Source organism: Balaenoptera physalus, assembly GCF_965194825.1.
Source record: "Balaenoptera physalus genome assembly, chromosome: 6".
In the NCBI taxonomy this organism is placed as follows: domain Eukaryota; kingdom Metazoa; phylum Chordata; class Mammalia; order Artiodactyla; family Balaenopteridae; genus Balaenoptera; species Balaenoptera physalus.
In genome coordinates, this window is record NC_138885.1 from 52140791 (window position 1) to 52162171 (window position 21381).

General features: G+C 37.3%; 1 protein-coding gene across 7 annotated transcripts in view; it reads right to left on the minus strand.

Moving 5' to 3' along the window:
• Nucleotides 1-21381, minus strand: part of CYTIP (cytohesin 1 interacting protein) — a 69584-nt gene that overhangs the window by 16165 nt on the left and 32038 nt on the right. For 4 of the 7 annotated variants that reach the window (XM_082465160.1, XM_082465159.1, XM_082465161.1 and 1 more), the window contains 5 exons: nucleotides 12945-13104; nucleotides 5977-6026; nucleotides 5708-5762; nucleotides 795-897; nucleotides 488-581 (listed from right to left, as the gene is read on the minus strand). In XM_082465160.1, the coding sequence (XP_082321286.1) occupies nucleotides 488-581; nucleotides 795-897; nucleotides 5708-5762; nucleotides 5977-6026; nucleotides 12945-13100 (458 nt within the window). In that variant the 5' untranslated portion in view covers nucleotides 13101-13104. Of the gene's footprint in view, nucleotides 1-487; nucleotides 582-794; nucleotides 898-5707; nucleotides 5763-5976; nucleotides 6027-6115; nucleotides 12906-12944; nucleotides 14529-21381 lie in introns of those variants that run through there. The other 3 variants (XM_082465157.1, XM_082465156.1, XM_082465162.1) reach the window with 3 other exon arrangements.

Below are 21381 nucleotides of genomic sequence, written 5' to 3' on the forward strand. Positions count from 1 at the left end.
AGCAGATGTGTGTGTGTTGCAGGGCAGGAGGGCCAGGCAGACTGTTCTTTCAAACAGAACACTAGGAGAGAAAAACAATTGGCTGGTGGTAGAAGAGGAAAAAACTCAGCCCTTCTGACCTTTCATTTGTTCTAACCACAGGATTATATCAGCCATGGAAATTGGACCCATTCCTCTCTGTCCAAAGAGAATGTGTGCCAGTTTAATTGAATTTGAATTAAAAATAAAATTTAAAAAATGCTATCCCGCCCACTCAGATGTTTGGGCTATTGATGTCCTCTGACTTCAGATGTTGACAACATGTTCAAGTTTGTGGAAACCTTGAGAAACAAAAGGAACTGATAAAATGTCTGTACCCAATCCCCAAGCTATGGTGCACTGCCTCCCTTCTTGTGATCCTGAACAAAAAGCCTATTCATTCACTCAACAGGCATGATGAGAGACCGTAACATTTTTGAAGCCCCACGGGAAGCAGCCGGAAACTTACGTTAGCAGGTTTCCTGATGATCTGATCAGGTCAACCACTTGTTTGTGGGTAAAACCTTCTGTGCTCACACCATTGATATTTGCAAGGACATCACCTGGGAGATGCCAAGATAAATGAGTGTTAAAACGGTTGGTTAAATAATCTTTCCTGACCCGTGAATGAAACAAAACAAGCAAGACCCAAACCTTGGCAACATAAAGGAGTTAAGGAAATTCAAAGCAACAATCATGTCCTGACCTTCACTGTCAAAAAAGTTATTTTTCTTGCTATTTAAATAATTCCTACCATGAGCATAGTTCTAACTTACCAGCTTGCAGGCCAGCGCAGTGTGCTGGACTATCCTCCTGGATTTTGCAGATCAGGGTACACATCTCTGAAGAGCAGGTGTTCTGGTTTTGGAGCCTGTAAGTCTGTAAAATTAAAGGGATACATAATTACCATCACCAAATATAAAAAGGATTACCATTACCAAAAAACTTATTTGTTACAAAAATATTAAGCGGTATCAGTTACCTTAAGCAGCATAACAGATAAGTACAAAGAACAATTTGGGAAGCTTTTCTGAATATAAACTAAATCTAAGTACCAATCTTACACTTCTCCCACACAAGCTGTAGCTGACTCCATTCATAAAAAATACATCTGGCTTAAGAAAGAAAGTAGGATAAGACTGGCTTAAGACTTTAAGACTTTCAAGCCTAAGAGACCACCTGATGCTATCATTATTGCATATTTAACAAGAAAAATTTGGTCTCTCTTTTCCCAATAGGCTAAGACAATAATGGCCAAGAGCAGAGAGAAAAATCTCTATGTGGTTCTCCCGAGCTAAAGTACTTACTACAGGAGCGTATGAAACAGTACACATCCAGCAAGGGAGATATGCCAACAATAATTATTTTAAATCAGAGTTCTGCAAATAATGACAATCTGCCCTGTATTCATTCAAAAGCACTATGATTGACTCAATTACCTTCATTCCTGAGCGCTCGGTGGTACATCCGCCCTGACTACTCATTCATTAGCCACTCGACTAAATTAGAAAAAGTTATGCTTCGCCTCTGGCCTCAATTTGGCAAAAGCAGCTTGGTTTTGTTTTTGTTTTGTTTTCGATTTGTACCAAGAACACAGCACAAATGTTCGGCGAATAGAGTGGCCCAAGGACCTATATTTTTCTTTCTCACATATTTAAGTTATGAGGTCTCGTTGCATTTAGAATCAAAATCAGCATTCTGAGTTGAGTAAGTCTTCTAAACATCTGTTTCCTAAAATTAAATGACATTCCAGTACTGCTTCCCTGTGGAGAAATGAATGCCCGATGTTCATTCCTTTTGATTTTACAGACCTACAGGCTCCAGAACCAGCAGAACCAGAAGTCAGTCAAAATTCTAGAAACTTGACTTTGTTAACCTAAGAGATTTCTATGTACTCTGCAAGGCATTTAGAATCCCCGTATCTTAAAGATAGAGGGGACTTTTAGAGATCGTGTAATCTACTTTCCATCTATGCCAGAGATCCCTTTAACAGCTTTTCTGCCAGGGAGTCTTCTTGCCACAGCCCGGGCCCTTCCAGAGATGGAAGGGTGGTCTGGTTCATGGAGAGCATGAACTAAAGCTATAACAGACCCTCCTTTGGGAAACCACTGTTGTAATGATTCTCATTATCAGTGAGAATCTACCCTCCATGTCCAGGGAGCAAGGTGGGTACAGTGAAGGGAAAACATGTTAATTGATGTAGCCTGCACCTGTGTATATGTTTGCAACAGGTGTAAAATTTGTGGCTTAGAGAAGGAAAGGCAGAGGTCCCCAAGTTTTGGAAAGAAATTATTAGTTGGATATTTCTCTATTTTATCCAGTCTTCTAGCTCAATCATTTCCTAGAGACACAAAAGTACATTGCCTTTCTCATGCCTGATAGCCTTCATTCTAACACTTGTCGTTTGCTGCTCTCCTACTGGAACCAGGCACATTACTAAGTAATGAAAGAACATGAACTCAGGTGTACATGAATCTAAGGTCTGTGTTCCTGCCAAATTACTACATTACTCTCTGTAGCAGCAAAAAACTAGCACCCATGGAAACCAGAGGAGGTGGACTTGTTCTCTCCCAGCATGCCCTGCACCTGGTAGACCAGGACCCAAATACGTGTTAATGATGGGGGCACAATAAGGGTACATGAGGTTTTATCTGGTCTTCAAAATGTTCCCAGAGCATGTCCCCTATTTGATGACTACTACAAATCTTATGAGTACTAGAGAATAGGTTATGGTGTAGAGCTGGTAATGGAAAGCATACACCATAAGGGAATTTGCAGAGGAGTGGATCCTTGCATCACTAAGATAACACAGACATGCTGCAGTCCAGAGGTGAAGCCATTAGCTCACGTGAATCCACAAAGTTTCAAGGCACTATAGCCGGCTGTCTACTAATGATAGTTTTGATTCTTGCTTCATGTAGAGTAAGTGTTTATGGTATAAGGGAGAAACATGGGGGAAGCAGTGACATGTCTATAGAAAAATGAGAAGAGATCCTCACTGGTTACATTAAGTAAGAGTAAGTGAGTAGACTTTGCTCCTGTTTTCAGTAGCAATCACTGCACATCCTTGGGGTTAATCTCATTTGAAAAGAAGTGGTCACAAAAAGCATAGTGTCTCTACAACAGAATAGGGAGTGTTTCATGTGAATGAGGAACAAGAGAGAGTACTATGCTTCTAAAACCTGATGGAAGAATTAGAGATTTCACCAAATTCAAAAGTAGAAGAGTTCGGAAAGGAGGTCTCTTCTTTTCTCCTAGAGCCTTCTCCATATTCATTGCAGCTAGAGTTCCATTTTGTTTCTTTATTTATAAAACACATCTTACATAGCAGCTTCCTGTTCCTAATCTTAAAACACACTGACTTTACAACTGTGGGGCTGATATTTAGTCACCAAAGTTTTCTGAATGCAGCACCAAAGTTAAGATATAAAAACTGATGTGCAGTATAAGGATATGGTTATGCAAAATGCCTCTAAAAGAAATGCAAAAGTGTAATGGAAAAAGAACACAGTAATACTTAAACTACTTCTCTTGCACTTAATTAGACTAGACTTCATTTGACCTAACTCACCACCTTAGCAAATATGGCCATGAAAAGCAGACAGCAAATAAGAAATGAAATTCTTAGGCTATTAAATAGAAATCCATAAAGAAGTTAAAATTTTCCTAGAGCATGAGACAATATGCACATAGAGCCAAATGTTCTTAAGTGTTTCAAATAATAGTTTAAAAATGTTGCCATAGCCAAAGCAATCTTGAGAAAGAAAAATGGAGCTGGAGGAATCAGGCTACCTGACTTCAGACTATACTACAAAGCTACAGTAATCAAGACAGTATGGTACTGGCACAAAAACAGAAATATAGATCAATGGAGCAGGATAGAAAGCCCAGAACAGGATAAACCCACGTACATATGGTCACCTTATCTTTGATAAAGGAGGCAAGAATATACAATGGAGAAAAGACAGTCCCTTCAATAAGTGGTGCTAGGAAAACTGGACAGCTACATGTCAAAGAATGAAATTAGAACACTTCCTAACACCATATGCAAAAATAAACTCAAAATGGATTAAAGACCTAAATGTAAGGCCAGACACTATAAAACTCTTAGAGGAAAACATAGGCAGAACACTCCATGACATAAATCACAGCAAGATCCTTTTTGACCCACCTCCTAGAGAAATGGAAATAAAAACAAAAATAAACAAATGGGACCTAATGAAACTTAGCTTTTGCACAGCAAAGGAAACCATAAACAAGATGAAAAGACAATCCTTAGAATGGGAGAAAATATCTGCAAATGAAGCGACTGACAAAGGATTAATCTCCAAAATATACAAGCAGCTCAACAGGAAAAAAACAAACAACCCAATCCAAAAATGGGCAGAAGCCCTAAATAGACATTTCTCCAAAGAAGATATACAGATTGCCAACAAACACATGAAAGGATGCTCAACATCACTAATCGTTAGAGAAATGCAAATCAAAACTACAATGAGGTATCATCTCACACTGGTCAGAATGGCCATCATCAAAAAATCTACAAACAATAAATGCAGGAGAGGGTGTGGAGAAAAGGGAACCCTCTTGCACTGTTGGTGGGAACGTAAATTGATACAGCCACTGCAGAGAACAGTATGGAGCTTCCTTAGAAAACTAAAAATAGAACTACCATATAACCCAGCAATCCCACTACTGGGCATATACCCTGAGAAAACCATAATTCCAAAAGAGTCATGTACCACAATGTTCATTGCAGCACTATTTACAATAGCCAGGACATGAAAGCAACCTAAGTGTCCATCGACAGATGAATGGATAAAGAAGATGTGGCACATATATACAATGGAATATTACTCAGCCATAAAAAGAAACGAAACTGAGTTAATTGTAGTGAGGTGGATGGACCTAGAGTCTGTCCTACAGAGTGAAGTAAGTCAGAAAGAGAAAAACAAATACCGTGTGCTAACACATATATATGGAATCTAAAAAAAATGGTTCGGATGAAACTAGGGGCAGGACAGGAATAAAGACGCAGACGTAGAGAATGGACTTGAGGACACGGGGAGGGGGAAGGGTGACGAAGTGAGAGAGTGGCATTGACATATATACACTACCAAATGTAAAATAGATAACTAGTGGGAAGCAGCCGCATAGCACAGGGAGATCAGCTTGGTGCTTTGTGACCACCTAGAGGGGTGGGATAGGGAGGGTGGGAGGGAGACGCAAGAGGGAGGGGATATGGGGATATATGTATACATATAGCTGATTCATTTTGTTATACAGCAGAAACTAACACAACATTGTAAAGCAATTATACTCCAATAAAGATGTTAAAAAAAACACATCACTAATGCAAATATATAAAATGCACATTATAAGGAGTATATCGCTCTCTTATTTATGAGCTGGCTGATATCAAGAATTTCTGATCAGTCTCAAATCTACCAGAAGACTAAAGCAACTACAAACAAGAAGCAGACTATGTCTCAGGGTGGGTTTTTTATCCGCTTGAATGTTTTCTTCCCTTGATGGTACCCAACACACTGAAAAACTACCAAAAACATTGAAAACAAGTCACAGCCTCCATCGTTCTCTAAGCCCAACTTCATTCTTCGTCTGCAAATATCATGACATAACCGGTGCCACTTTCTTCATTAAAAGTCTGGAAAATCTGAAAACTGCCCACCTGAATTTCAAACCCAAATTTTCCATTATCTTGTTTTTCCACAGTAACAAGCTTTCTGTAAAACAAAAAACAAAAAACTTAGGCATGAAGATCAAAGTATAACATTGGGCACATACCTATCATTAAAAATAGCTGTCAATAAAAAATAGCTGATGTTTATGTAAACTGAAGTATATATGACTCTGTGTGTGTGTGTGATATCAACAGCCTGGAAAGCTGTGTTCCTAAATATCTTGCTGAGAAACCAAAAAATAAATTAATTTCTTTACCTTTGAGACCAGGAAAAGTCACCTAAAGAACTTGATCTCGTCAGAGCAAGCTGAAAAACACAAGCACACAGTTATTGAAAGGTCCTTAAGACACATCTGCAAAATGTTCTATATCACAAAGGAGTTTGTTTTTTATCACCTTCTTTGGCCCAGCTCCTGGGAAATTGTTATGGAAAGGCCATAATTTCCATTCTCTAGCGATAGCAAAGGAGAGCTGGGAAAGGGACCATTCAGCTAGTCCACTTGAAAGATTACATGAGGCTTCCATAATAATACCCCATGGCAAAAGAGTTAATGTAATGTGGCAAAGCTCCAAAGCTTGCAAAAAGAACTTCATATCTAATCTGTATTTAAAATAGCCTCTGAAAGGTTAACCACAGCAATTTATAATCACACTGAAATCCAAAGAAAAATAACGCCCATGGAATGGCATATAAAACCCAAATAGTTGACAGTTTGGGGAGATGCTGATGAAATTACTGTTTATTGTAATAGTTCAATATGTTACTGTTTTTAGCAGGATAAAATCATCTCTAAAGAACTAACTAATACCCAGAAGCACAATGCGGGTGAAATCAGAGACTCAAAACCTCAATTGTTTTAATGATTTATTTTTGCAATAGTTTTAAAAGAGTACAGTGAGATCTCCAGCCAAGAAAGGAAAGGAACCTCAGAATGGTGTAAATGGTATATAAATGACATCACCTTTACTCCTCTGCATGTTTTGGGAAAAGATCATATAAACATAAGCTTCCAGGATACAGTCTACCATTATAAACAAAGTAAAAGTTAACAAAAAGTGGCATCTTATTTTTAAGGTAATTATAGTGAGTTTTTGTGTTTTTTGTTTTGTTTATTTGCTTAGGAATTAACAAATGTTAATTAGCTCTTTCTCAAGTGTTTGTCCAGGGCTCCAAAACATAAGCTCATGCTACTAGTTAACCCATGGTGTTTATTTAACTGGCAACCTATTATGCTTCTCATATGTCAATGACTACAGAAAATATCAGGAGATCAATGCAGGAGTCCAAACAAATAAAAGTAAAATAGAGGATAAAAGCCAGGAGAAAAACAAGTAGAATAAATTAATGCACAAATTAAATCTTCATTAAGGCATTTGTTAGTGGAGAAGCTTACATCACTATAAGGAATTTGAATTACCAAGTACAAAATGCCAGCATTCTCACAAATTTTCTGGAATGGCTCAGTGTTCAGAATTTGGCCACTGGTCAGTAATGTTAACGTAATGAAGACCTGATCTCTTCTTAACAATTTGATGTAAATTAATTATATTTTCCTCTCTTGTCAGTTTTGGACTTCAAATCATTTATATCATCTTGAAGACTGCAATAGGAAGGCTCAGAACCAAAAAAAAAAAAAACAAACTTCTCTATATTTGCTAAAAAGTATCTATTTTCAATTTATAAGGACTAACTGTGGAAGACCTATAACAGTTTGTATGGTTTGTTTCAGCCTGATTTTGTCCTGATAAGTACCATTAACAAGGGTGGGGACCATTCAGCTATGCAGTAGGTTGCCTTCTTGTGGAAGAGAGCAGTAAATTTGATATGCCCAAGCATTCTCAATCTCTCTGTTATACTGTACTCACATTTTCTTACTACTACTTTCATTATTTCCATTTGCTTGGCTTTGATCCTTTTTTCAGATTGTAAAGCACTTAGGTAGGTCATACCTAATTATGCTATCTGTAAATCATAACTAGGGTTTATATTTAAAATTATTACTCTTGCTGTCAATATTCATCAGATAATGCACATATTCATGCACATATTCATTCATGTGGAGGCATAGATGTGTATTTATGTGAAGGGCAGATTGGATTAAATACCTCACTTCTGTTCATAATTCCCCATATCCTTTGGGTCTCTTGGGGAATGTATTTGTTTTACTTTCTACCCCAGCACCCATCACAGGGCCTGGAGTCGAGTGGAACCGTAAAAACAGCTAAACAGACAAACAGAAGTAAACTACTAGACTACAATACGAGCAAGTAAGAGGTGGTGGGAGATCTAAAGTAAAAGAGTCTTCAACTTTGTCCTTCATTAAATTAAATATCCATAGGAAAAGCTCAAGGGTAGACATTTAAAAATATGAAGTAAAATTTAAAATGAAAGAAAACAATGATAAAAACCAAACACCTGAATCGCAAAACAACAAGAACCATAGAAAAAGGACTAATAGAAAACAAAGTAAGTCAGTAATGCCTTAATACACAACTGCTAAATGAATGAATGGTGGCAAAAATTAATGAATCCTTACAATTTTGAGCCTTCCTTCACCAATTTTAAACACCCTTTTGCTAAGCAAATAATCATAGCATTGCTGGGAACTTCAAGATTTCATCTCTTCCACCATTAACCTGCCTTCTAAATCAAAAATTATTCTAGGTAGATTCAAATATAAAATTGTTAAAGTCCACATGACAAATCCCAGACTTCTATAGAGAAGGAAATTTCCCCACCTCTCTCGGTCTAACCTTTCTGTCTAGCTAATCGACTAGATTAATATGGAAATATCTGCCTAGCACAAGGTGAGATGCAGAGCAGATACTCAATTCTTGTGGACTGACTGATCCGGGTCATCAGTGACACAAAGGAAAAACTCAGGCTAAATCAAATGATGAATTAGTTTCCACTCTGGATCAGCAATGAGCCTGTCATAGGCACCTAACGTTTAAATAAAAAACAATTTAAATAAATTAAGCACCATCAAATTCTCTGACACGTTCCACGTCTTGACACAATGCTTACTTGGTTTTGATCTGGGCTGTCAGACTCAGGCGATGTGGAAAGGAATGTTCTCAGGGTTCAACCAACTATCTGCCTAAGTGACAAGAAGTACGTCTGAGGTCTTACCAAAGGTCTTACACTTTAGAAAAAGTTTTCCCTGCAGCCCTTTCTCTGGACTGAGCAGCCCTCTTCTAGAATCTGACCAGTGGAGTCTCTGCTCCCTTGACTGCCCTCCCAGCCTGAGCTTTATCATAGGGCTGTGGGGATGACACCAAAACTCATGAATGAGGAACTGGTGTGCAATGAACAGCATATGCTGGCAACAGCTGTCTTTTATTACACATTATCTAATACGAGAAATCTAGGTTTAGCAGTTTTTGGCAGGGCTGCAAACTACACGTTCAATTACATCTGCTGAGTAGACAAAGCTCCTTAACCCCTTGCTAGCCTCTAAAATAAAGATGCCTGGGGTAGGGCTGAGGATCAGTCTCTTTTGGTTTTAGTCAGATGACTTAAAAGATTAGACATCAAGGTTAAAAATGTAATTTTTGCTGCTATGCAATGATTCACAATGCCCCTCTTTAGTGGGAAACCAAGACCAAATACTTCAGCTGTCAGTTTGCAAAAACTAGGCATAATCTGCCGCAGAGCCAGACAGACAGCCCTGCAGAGGAGCTGGTAGTTCCATACTGTAGCCACTTCTGCTGCTAAGTAACAGCCTGTTACTTCCTGCCCCCACTGTGTACTCATTTCCTGAAACTGTTGCGGGTGGGGGAGGGGAGGATACCTATTCACGGACGAGGTATTTTTGTCTTTGTTGTTTGTTTCAAAAGTCCCTAAATTATGTGCACTGCTCCCTTTCCAGTCCCCTGCCTCATTCTCCCCAATTCTTCCATGAACACAGCGTTTTTTTTTTTCCTTTTTACGTCAGGAGCCTTAGGATAGCAGGGCTCCACAGAAATATTCTAAGATTAGCAAAATAATAGAGCTGAACTCAAGTTTTTAACTTTAAGTGCCCTTAAGGAACCCAAATAGAATGTTGCGGCTTCTCGGGAAAGTCTCATTGTGGGCCCATGAACCTCCTTTTCAAGAAAATATTTTTGGATATTGTCTCTAAGCATACCACGGTATGGATTAGAGAATACTTTTCCAATTCTTTTGTAGTGAAATTAACAGTTTTCTACTAAAAGTATTCATTAAATGATCAAAATATCTTGCCGTCAGGAACACTTGGGAGTTTTGGTAACGGATGGGTGTGTAGCCAGAAATAATGTAAAAGCTTCTGAAGGGCAGAACCCATCCCAGATATACATGCATTACCAGGTTTAGCACAATATTCTGTACCTGAACTTATAAGTGAAATAACCCTTCCAGAAGTTGTCTATTTAGTAATAATTCGATAACCAAAAGAAAACCAGGCAAAGAGAGTCTGTCTATGGTCCCACTAATGCACATTCAGGCTTCTGCCTCTGTTTATCAGGTTTTCACTATAGCATTCAGTGAAAACTACTTTCCAACGACAACCTACTACCCTTGGGAGAGTGGGTGTAAGGTCCAATGGCTACTCCTTTAGCATTGTCACATTCATCAAGATGACGTTACTTCGTCCTGTCTCCTTCCTACAGCGTTTTCCATTGTAGAGATTTTTTTTTCTAAAACCATGTTCAGAAGTAAGAGCCATACTGAGAGTGTGTCACCTCCTAAAAATAAAGGTATTGAGATCATATAAACACACAGAAATCTGTTTTTAAATAATGTTGAGTATAAACACCCTGGCTAACCAGATAGGGCTTTGCGGAAAGCAAAGCCAATGATAACAAGAAGTATGAATTGTTGACGTCAGCCCTGAAAGGGTTGAAAATAACAGTGGGCAGAGAAACACCGGCTTGTGGGATTGCCTCACGGGGATCTTGTTGCCTGCAGTTCAGTCAGTGCCAAATAGGTGATTATTCTCTAAAAAACCAGTTAAGGGAAATGAACGTCCATTCGGAAAATTCTGAACTGTTGGGATAAACTTGCATCAAGCCTCACTGATGATAATTGTACAGAATCAGAAGTATCGTATACAAGATGTTTTGTTTTGTCTTTTTTGTTTCTTAAGTAAAACTCACAACAGTAAGAAAAAGCTGTTTGAATAGGAAAAGTCTTAGCATGGGAAAGAATATGAGAAAAGGGAAAAGAGAAGAACTAAAAAAGATGAGAACATATGAATAAAATAACTGGTGTGGAAATGTGTGTGTACGTGTAGATATTATACAGATTATACACAAACACACACACACACACACACACTCATGTACATCTCATATGCCTACATCCCTCTCATTATCTTCTGCCAATAGCCTTCTACTGATTCCTCTTTTTAGTTCATGCTACCTTCACTCAGGCTTAAAACCAGATGTGTCTCCTCCTTCTTCACTGCCTTCACAGCCAAGCCTTTGAGTCTCTTCTCCATTCCTTCGAATCTTCTTTCTCCAACTACGAAAGTTGCTCCCTCACTGCCAGTCTCTACCCACTTACCGACAAGCACGTTTCCCCACTAAGGTTCCTAAAACCTTCTACTCAATCATGCTCAGTTGTTTCCCTGTGCTGGTCGAATTACTACTTCCTCAGGGGAAGTGTCCAAGTGTTGTGTAAAGCAGCCCAGCTCTGAGGTCTCCCCTCCCCTCCCACACAGACTCTCATCAGGTCCACCTAACACAATAATGTGTTGTTACTTAAACTGCCCTAAGAGCCCCAAGATCTGTGCTGTGGCATTTTAATTATTCCTTTGCTCTAGAATACCCTTCAGTATCTGGAATAGCTATCCCTCAAGGTTGTATTCAAAGACATGTACTTGGATTAGAGCAGGTATGTTATTTTATGTTGTATAATGCCTATTGGTTCTGCCTACTCAACTGTAAACCCTATAAGGCCAGGAAAAAGTGTCCTTCTCATCTTTGTACACCCTACACTGCTGTACATATGAAAAGTGAATAGAGATTTTGGTACTTCCCACAGTTGCTTTAGTTTCAGACAGTAAATTGATAGGAATATTCATTATTATGTTAAACAATGTCATAAAGGCACTTTTGGATTGAAAAGGATCAATCATCCAAACCATGACAAATTATTCCCTTATCTTCATTGTGAAAAATACCAAGGAATCAGCTATGTACATCACTGAAAAAAGATCACGACTCTCCCACTATGCTGTAAATCTCTAATCCTGAAATTAGAAGGCTTAAGAGGAACATATGATGTGCATACAAGATTTAAGGGCAAAAATTCATGCTTTAAAGCAATTCTTAATATTTTCTGTATTCAGATATGTATGTGGTGCATTATAGCAAGTTATTTAACCAAAATCTGAAGAGGTGTTTTGGTTTAAATTTTTTTTACTAGCTGGAAATTGAAAAATGAAATAAAAACTCACAATAAATCCAGTTGTACATGGATTTTTTCCAAATGAGTTTTCCTCTCTAGGGAAATACTTTTCAATAAAAATTAAAATAATAGCATATTTATTGAGCACATACTACATGTCAGTCACTCTGTTAAGCCCTGCACATTTCCTCACTTAAGCCGCAGAAGAGCTCCACTGGATGGTTCTATTATTATCTTCATTTTAGAAAAAACAAAACTGAATCTTAGAGAAGAAAGCGACTCTACTCAAGATTCCACAGCTAGTAAGTGGTGGATCTTGCGCTCATTTATCCCGTTAAGAGTCTTAATTCCCAATAGTGTGAGGTATGTGCCAGTGCCCCAGAACTGAAGATAATTTAGTCAATAAAATTTGCCCTAAAAAAAGTATTCTCATTGGATTATGAACTGAAATGACTATCAAGGACTGGGAGAGAGGCTGGGAGGGAAGGAATCAATGGGAGACATTGGAAAAAGAAAAAAGGAACAATAACTCTCAAACTGGTTGTGTCTACATACACCATCTTCAAGTTGATGTGCTCAATGATTTTTATTTTACCTGAATACCTCTTCCAGTGAGAAAAACAATCTTCTTTTAACTTTTGCCTTAAAAATGTTGTCTTATAGTCTGAAATCTTAAGATTTAAGGATTAGTGCAGGAGCTCTCTGCGCTCCTCACCTCCTTCCTCACCCATACTCTGAGCCACTAATTCCAAAGCAGCTAAAATAACATTTTTAATATGCAGTCAGACAAACATATCACTCTGCTCTCAAGAGAACATGAACACTCTAAAAGGTACAAAATAGCAATCATACCTGCTTTCTTCCCCGAGGCAAAGTAGCCACAGTATCTGCCAGCATTTGAAGCCTTCTATTATCATCCATGGGAAAGCTGCCTGTGAGTGTGGGGTATGAGCTATACGCTGGACCAGTGCAGTACTCCACGAAATTGCCATTGCTGCTCTGTTGCATGAGCCTTTGTAAAGACATTGTGAATAAAGATTACTCCAGCTAGCACATGGTTGAGTGGCCTTGCAGGCTGGGGGAAGCTAAAAGTATAACCCTCTGACAAGTAATCAAAAGTAGCAAAGCAGAAAGAGCCCATGTGACTTCTGTGGTTTGAGGTACTTGCTACACAAACCCTATCTTGCAGTTCACTCCCATTTCTCAGTGCTCTTTTCTTTAAGCCCCTGAGAAAACCTAAAGCTAGTTTATACCATTAAAATAAGTCGACTTATTTTTTTTTCTCCTTCAAACAGCCAGAACTCTTATGCTTTCATGTTCTATGGCAAGTTGTGTTCAAAACACCATCTGCCTTTTTTTTTCAAAGGAAAAAGAAAAACTTCCCCAAATTCTGTCATTTGTTTGCCATCCACTAGCCTACTTAATATGGTCAGTACAATGTAAAAGTCAGGACGTGCGGACATTGAGTTCTTGTGAATTTAAGCAAGACTTACAGGATCCAGTCATAAGGTCCTCTCACGAAGTCCTTGGAATGTACTTTCCCCAATGTACATCTTAGCTCATTAATGGTAATCAAAAAGACATTATATCTGCCACGTGGTCTGTGACCATTCAGCATTCTTCTGGTTGCCCTTCCACTACTTTTTCCTCACTAAAATTGTCCATCACCTTTACAAAGAACAATGGGAGGGGAAGACCAGCCCATTTAGAGCACAAAGTTGGCCATATCTTAGACTGGACTTTGTCACAGCATCAGCAAGTGGTCCCAGGGGAGGCATGAGGAGGGCATGAAAGTAATAGGCAGACCAAGGTGGCACAAGAATGTTGCCAGTTGGTTCCTGCCTATGCATATGGGCCAAGGGTACCATCATGAATTACTCAAGATCACAGATGCTTTTATGGGCTGGGGGGTGGGGGGATTGGGGACATGCAGTTTTAAGAGACTTGATTTTAGAGAAGGAGCAGTGTATATGAGTAGAAGGAAGATTCAAAACAAAAATCAAAATGAGAAGTTTTGCATAGTATAAAAATTCAATTGTCATTTTCAAAATCATTTGGAAAGTCAATAGTAGAATTTTAGAGACAGAAAGTCTTTGAACTAAAATGGAAGTCAATGTGAATTCAGCTCAAGCAGAACCTGCCAAATGTAAATTGTAAAATCTTCTGAGTTAACAGTGCTTCAAGAGATGGAGCCACCTCAGAAATTTTTAAAACCCTATCACAGCATGACTCATTACCATTGGAATTGGATAATGACATGAACAAAATGATGTCTCCAAAGACATAAAAAGATCTAAATCAGGGATTACAAACACATATGCCGTCTGGGTTCAGGTAGGTAAAATAATATAACATATATGTGTAAAACAAAAGGGAGTGCTAGAGACTTTGGCAACTAAAAATATGGTCAGTTATAAAGACATTTATGTAATGTGTGTGTGTGTGATACTAATCTTAAGCCAATATAAATTATAGAAATCTATTATTAAATTAAGAAATTGGAAAATAAATTATTTTTTTACTTAATTTATGAAATGTGTTTAACAAGTAGAATATTTCAAATCATGAGATCCATGGCTGTAAAATTGGGGTCAAAGGCAAGTTTGACATTCAGCCAGTACATACTGGTATGGTCACACTTGTTAATTACATATTTATGACTTGGTCTATTTTGATTGGTCAGTTCCCTGTTCTGATTGTCAGGACCTGTGTCATACTAGTTATTAAATATTTTTAATAACATCCCTGATCAAAAGTATCCTTTGTGACAAAATGTGGCGAAAAACTAATCTTTCCGTACAAATGTGACTTCAACCCTCAAACCTTGATTTACAAAGGTGTTGTACTATTTACAACTTCTCTTTTCTATAGAATTTACCTTAAGACAAATATAATAGCCTGAAGCTGTCTTCCCCTTCATCATCCCCTTTATTTTATAATAAAATGAAACCAGATCAAGCTATCTACCTGCTCAAAAGATTTCAGGAGTCCCTCATTGTCCATAAAATAAAATTAAAAGTAAAATTAAATTAAAGAATTTCAAGTTCTTACCTAACTTCATCTCTGAAATGTCATATCCCTTTTTAAGAGACATCAATGGTTTAATGGATGGGGGATCTTACACATCTGAAGCAAGGTCCTGGAGCAATACCCCACTGTGTGCTGCAGACGGAGGGCAGGATGTGGTATCTGCCTTCACTCTCATATCATTTTTTTCAGATCATTCTTTTAAGACTTAATATTTTATTGTTAGATTATAGTTAATTGTACACAAGTCTGTTTCTACACTAATTTCCTCTAATTACCTTGAGCACAAGGCCCATCTCTTATTTTTAAATTTACACTCATGTCCTATATCTATAGGTGTTCAGTAAATGTTTGTTAAGAAAAAGAAAAGAGTAGAGCAGTAGATATTTAACAAAGTGAATTCAACAATATTGTTCTAAAACATCAAAGAAGAAAAACTAAACTGGCAGAAAATTTTTGCGCTATTAACCCATATTCCAAAGTGCTATAGTCTTCTATAAGAGTGATCTGAAAGATGTGGACAGAATCTTTTACAGCAGTCAAAGTAGTCAAAAAATCATGAGATTAGATCCAGGTTATTTTATCAGTGCTATACAAAAATTTCAAGATAAATACAAATTTTATATTAATTGTCCCAGAGCATAAAACAAGATGCATTCTCTAAAGCTAATTAATCTGATCCTAAACTATATATAGAGGGAAAAAAGGAAGGAAGGAAGGAGTGAAGAAAGGAAGGAAGGAAGGAAGGAAAGAAGGGAGGGAAGAAATTAAGCTAATTAAGCTAATCTCACTTATTAATTCTGATACAATTAAAATATCAAATTGAGTCCAATAGTGTATTAAAAATAATACCTCTCAACGAAGTAGGATGTACCCCAGGAATACAAGGATACTTCAACTTTAGGATATAAAATACTAACAGAAGTCACTAAATCTCTGGATGAAAGAAGAAATTCAATGCAATAGACACCGACACTAGCGTGATTCATCTTTGCTTTGAAAAATCCTAAATAAATGAGGAATAGAAGGAAAAGTTTCTTAACATAATGAAAGGTATCTACCAGAAACACCCACAAAATATCATCTTCAGTTTTGAAATGTGTTTCCATTACAGTGAGAAGGAAAGCAGAGATGACAATAGCCCTCACCACTGATCACTGTTGTTCGTATCACAGATAGGAAGTATAGAATTTGTAAAGAAAGAGACAAAACTATAAGGTTTGTTGGTGATATGGTTGCATAACTAGAATATCCAAGACAATCCACTGAAGAACAGACTTAATAAGATAGTTTTCCTAGATGTAAGATTCAAAGGGTAACATATAAAAAGAAATAAATTTCTCATACAGCAGCAGTGGATGATATGAACTGGTAATATCGGAGGAAAGAAACACTATCAAAATAGCCAAAAATTCATAAAACAGGAATGAACTTAGCAAGCATTTTTAAGATTTTATGAAGAACATTATAAAGTCCAGAGTAAGGGAAAAAATACCATGTTCCCATATGAGAAGAGTCCTTCTTGTAAAGATGTCTATTGTCCCCAAACTTTCTAAAATATTCAATGTACTGAATTCAAAATCCACACAGGTTTTGTTTGTTTGCTTGCTTGTTTATAAAATTTGACATACATTCTTACACTCATCTGAAAGAGAAAGTGCACAAGACGAGCTAAGAAAAATTTGAAAATAATAATGGTAGGGGATAGAGGTAAGGATGAGCATTGAGAAAATTACCCTACTTGGGTATCAGAAAATATTACAAGAGTTAGGACTGTACGGTCAAATAGAATAGGTCAATGAAAAGAATACTGACAAATCAAATATTGTCAATGAATAGAGAATCCCAAAACATATCCATGCATATTCAGAAATTTACCATATCATTAACTTATTTTAATTCATTAGGAAAAGACTAACCCCCTCAATAAATGGGTTGGTACCCGTGTGGAAACAATTAAGTTATAGTATTTTATTACATTATAATAATAAATTCCAGATGGCTTAAGGAGTTAAGTATAAAAATAATTTTAAATATTCAAAATAATAGCAAAAATATAGAGTATTTTAGTAAGATTAGATTGGGAATGGTTTTCCTAACAATACAGAAAAGTCCAGAGAGCATTAGTAACATAAATATTAAAAACTTCCATTCAAAAAAAAAAAACAAACTTCCATTCAAAAAAAAAAACAAACTTCCGTTCAGTGGAAGCTATAATATACATAGGTTAAAGCTAAATGACAACAAGAAATTATTTGTGATACATAATTGATTAAAGGCCATAATACATAAGGAATACTTTATTCTTTGAAGAAAAGTATTTTTGGATGATTAAAGGCTCTGAACAGATAATTTACAGAGAAAGCTCAAATCATCAATGTACTTATTACAGGATGTTCAAACTTACTAGTAATCAGGAAAGTAAAACTTGAAACAACAGTTAGATTGGCAACTAACTGTTGCCCACCAAAAAATGAACAAAAAATAAAAACTGGTGATATCCAGTACTGGTGAAGTTACAAGTAAATGGGCTTTTAGCACTTTGTAGGAATATAAATCAATAAAACTTTATTAGTGGGGTAATTTGACAGTATTGAAATTTAAAAATGCATTCCAGGAATTCTACTTTTAAGAATTTATCCGACAGAAGTACTCTTACATGTGCAGAAAACAAGTATGTTTCTTGTGACATTGTTTGAAATTGTGAAAAATTGAAGTTTTAAATGTATATCAGTTGAGAAGTTGCTACATAACTTATGATAATTTAATTCAATGGAATGCTCGGCACCCACTGGAAAGTATAAAATCAACAATTACGTGCATGAAGATTTTTAAGACAGATAAAGTAGGGGAAAAGATAGAACAATGTGCACAATATGTTCCCATTTATTCTTTTTTCTTAAAGAAAGAGCACGTATCTATATGTACAGTGACACATACGGACATAAAAAAGACTACATAATATGGATGGTTCCCCACATAAGATGGTCTGACTTGGGATTTTTCAAATTTACCTTGGTGTGAAAGTGGCATTCAGTAGAAACCATACTTTGAATTATGAATTTTGATCTTTTTTCAGGCTAGCAACATGGGGGAAGATACTCATGATGCTGGGCTGCCAGCGAGCCACACCTCCCAGTCAACCACCTGATCATGAGGGTAAACAAACGATACACTTTACAACCATTCTGTTTTTCAGTACAGTATTCAATAAATTACATGAGATAGTCAGCACTTTATTATAAAATAGACTTTGTGTTAAATGATTTTGTCCAACTATAGGCTAATGTAACTGTTCTGAACACATTTAAGGTAGGCTGGGCTCAGCTATGATGTCCGGTAGGCTAGATGTATCAAATGCATTTTCAACTTACAATATTTTCAGTCTATCTGGACGTAACCGCATTGTAAGTCGAGGAAGATCTGTATATACTAATCTGTTAACAGTGGTTACCTCTGGAGAACGAGTTGAGGGAGAAAGTGGGAAGGGTTGTGAAGGAAGACTTTCAAATTTTGTTCTGTTATATATATGGTTTGAACCTTTTTTAATAAGTATGCATTCTTATACTAGTTGGTCAACTTTTAAAATATTAATAACTCACAGAGAAATTTTAAAAGCCAATCACATTTTGCTGATAATACCTTATGATTTTCTAGGTCTTCATACCGTTTATGCTTACTGATAAGAATTATTGGTCTATCTACTGAATGTTTGCCATTTGTTTATAGGCTAAAATTTTATTTTGCTTAATGGGATTTTTTAGGTAATTCTTTCATATTTCTTTATCATTTTCTTCCAGCCAAGCAAAATTCCTCCTCAGAAAGGACTGCTGAAGTCTCCACGAAATAGTACAGTAAAGGAGAGTAATGCAATCACTCCGCTAATTCTTATGGAAGCAAAGAGCATTGGTTTGTCCTATTGAAATCCGTGGTTCTCAAATGGCAGTTATCAACTGCCTAAGAGTTCTCATTAGTCATCATTACCTCCACCCTCCCCCACTGCATACACACAGTTCCATTTCAAAATCTAAATCTTTTATCAAAATTCAGGGTAAAGAGGTGACAGTGTTCCTTCCTCTTCCTTTAACTAGCACCCTGCGTCACACTCAGGGTGCAGCTTTTACATAACTTGCTCAATGGGAGTGGGCAGAGCCACCCCACAGAACTGAGAAGGGCTTTGGTGCTTTAGAAAGTAGCTTCTTAGAAAGCAAGAAACCTGTTTGGGACTGGAATTTTGTGTAATACTTGGAACAACAAAATACTTACTTGAGATGTACATAAATTCCCCCTGGCCTTTGAATAAAATCCAAACTTTTTAGCCTGTCATTTAAGGTCATGTATGCTCTTGTAGATCCTATGGCGTCATATCAGACCACATCCTGGTCACACTGGCCTTCCTTCTAACCCTCCAACAGAAGCAGTTTCTCCTCAGGGCTTTTGTACTCACTCTTCCTTCTGCCTGAATCACTGCTCTCCCCACCAGTCTTCATTTGTCTTGTTTTCTCTCTCTCTTTCTCAGCCTCTCTCGTCAAATCTCAGCTCAAATGCTATCTACTAGAGAGGCCCCAAATATTCCTAACTGAATGGATAAAGGTGTTAAACAGGCTGCATCCAAACGGAACAGCTCCAAAGAGAGCTTTCACCCTGGAGTTCTCTAAGTAGACACCCCTCCAATCTGCTCACCCCCCAGAGCTGCCTGGATCGGCCCTGCCACCTGTTGGAGACTTGCCTTTGACAATAGCAAGAGAATCAGCAGAGAAGGGCCAGCAGGAAGCAGCTTAATGGAATGCTCCTCACCTTCCCCGTTTTTGTTTTCAGAGTCTAGAAAGGTGGCAGGGGCGGGTAGCGGGAAATGTGTGTGCACCAGAAGGAAGTACAGAAGAGCAATAAGGTAACTTCTTAGAACATCAGAATCCCCTACTTTCTTTCTATCCCTGTCTAATTACAATTTCAGAAAACGATATGCAATCTCAATTTCTTTGATATTCAAATGTAACACAGGGAAGAAGAGTATAGTTGTCACTTCTATGTATAACCTAGCACAGAGACTAACAGTGGGCATCAGTAAGTATTTCTTAACTTTACTGAGTTAAAATAATAAAGCCAAACAAATATAGCACAAGGTAGTAAGTACAGGAGATAAACCACTAACAATACATCTTTCTTTGGTAATCACAGTGTTTGTTAGAATAGAATCAACTATATATAGAACTGAAACTATATACATATATTCTGGAAGTCATCAGAAGATACCAGCTGAACTTACAGAATGTTAGACTGGAGGGAACCTCAGAGCCATCTCATCGAACTCCCTTAATTCTCAGATTAAAAAAATAACGCCTAGAAAATGTAAGTCTTGCCAAAGAGACACAGTAATTTAATGGCAGAACTATGGCTGGACTACTTGGTCTCCTTCAACTCAATTCTACAAATATTTATTGAGAATATAGTCATAGTAACAGCTAGGCAATGTGCTAAAGAGTTTAATCCCATAAAACAATGAGAATAGTATTATATTTCTCATTCTTTTCCAGATGAGGATACTGAGGCTAAAACACTTGCCTAACATTACACAGCTGATACCTAGGAGAGCTGGGATTAGAACCCACCCATTTCCAACGACAAGGTTAACCACTATGCAAAACTGCCTTCCCCAGATTGTGCTAACACTGTACGGATGAGCCAGGTACGACCCCTGCCCTCATGGAGATCAGAATCTGGTAGGAAAGATAGAGAAAAAAAATGTCTCAGTGTGATAGCAATTAAAACAGTGATTCTACCAACCACTCTGAATTTACCAAAGAACAAAACAGTACTCCCTCTACTATAGTTCAACTCATACCCCTAAGAATTTTACAATCTAGATAAAATGTTATTATCTGTATAGAATTAACCATAATAAAAAGGAAAAGTGCCAATTATTGCTTACTATCTTATAGGTTAAATTGTATCTCCCCAAATGATATGTTGAAGTCCTAACCCTTGGTATCTGTGTGTCACTCATTTTAGAAATAGGGTCTCTGCAGATGTCATCAGGTTAAGATGGGGTCTTAGGGTGGCCCTAATCTGGCATGACTGGTGTCCTTATAAGAAGAGAAAAATGCCATGTTAAAAACAGACACACAGGAAGAACACAACGTGATGTCAGAGGCAGTTTGGATTGTAGGCTTTACAGTTGTAAACTAAGGAACACCAACTATCAACGGCCACCACCAGAAACCAGCAAGAGGCAAGGAAGTATTCTACCCAGAGTCTTAGATGG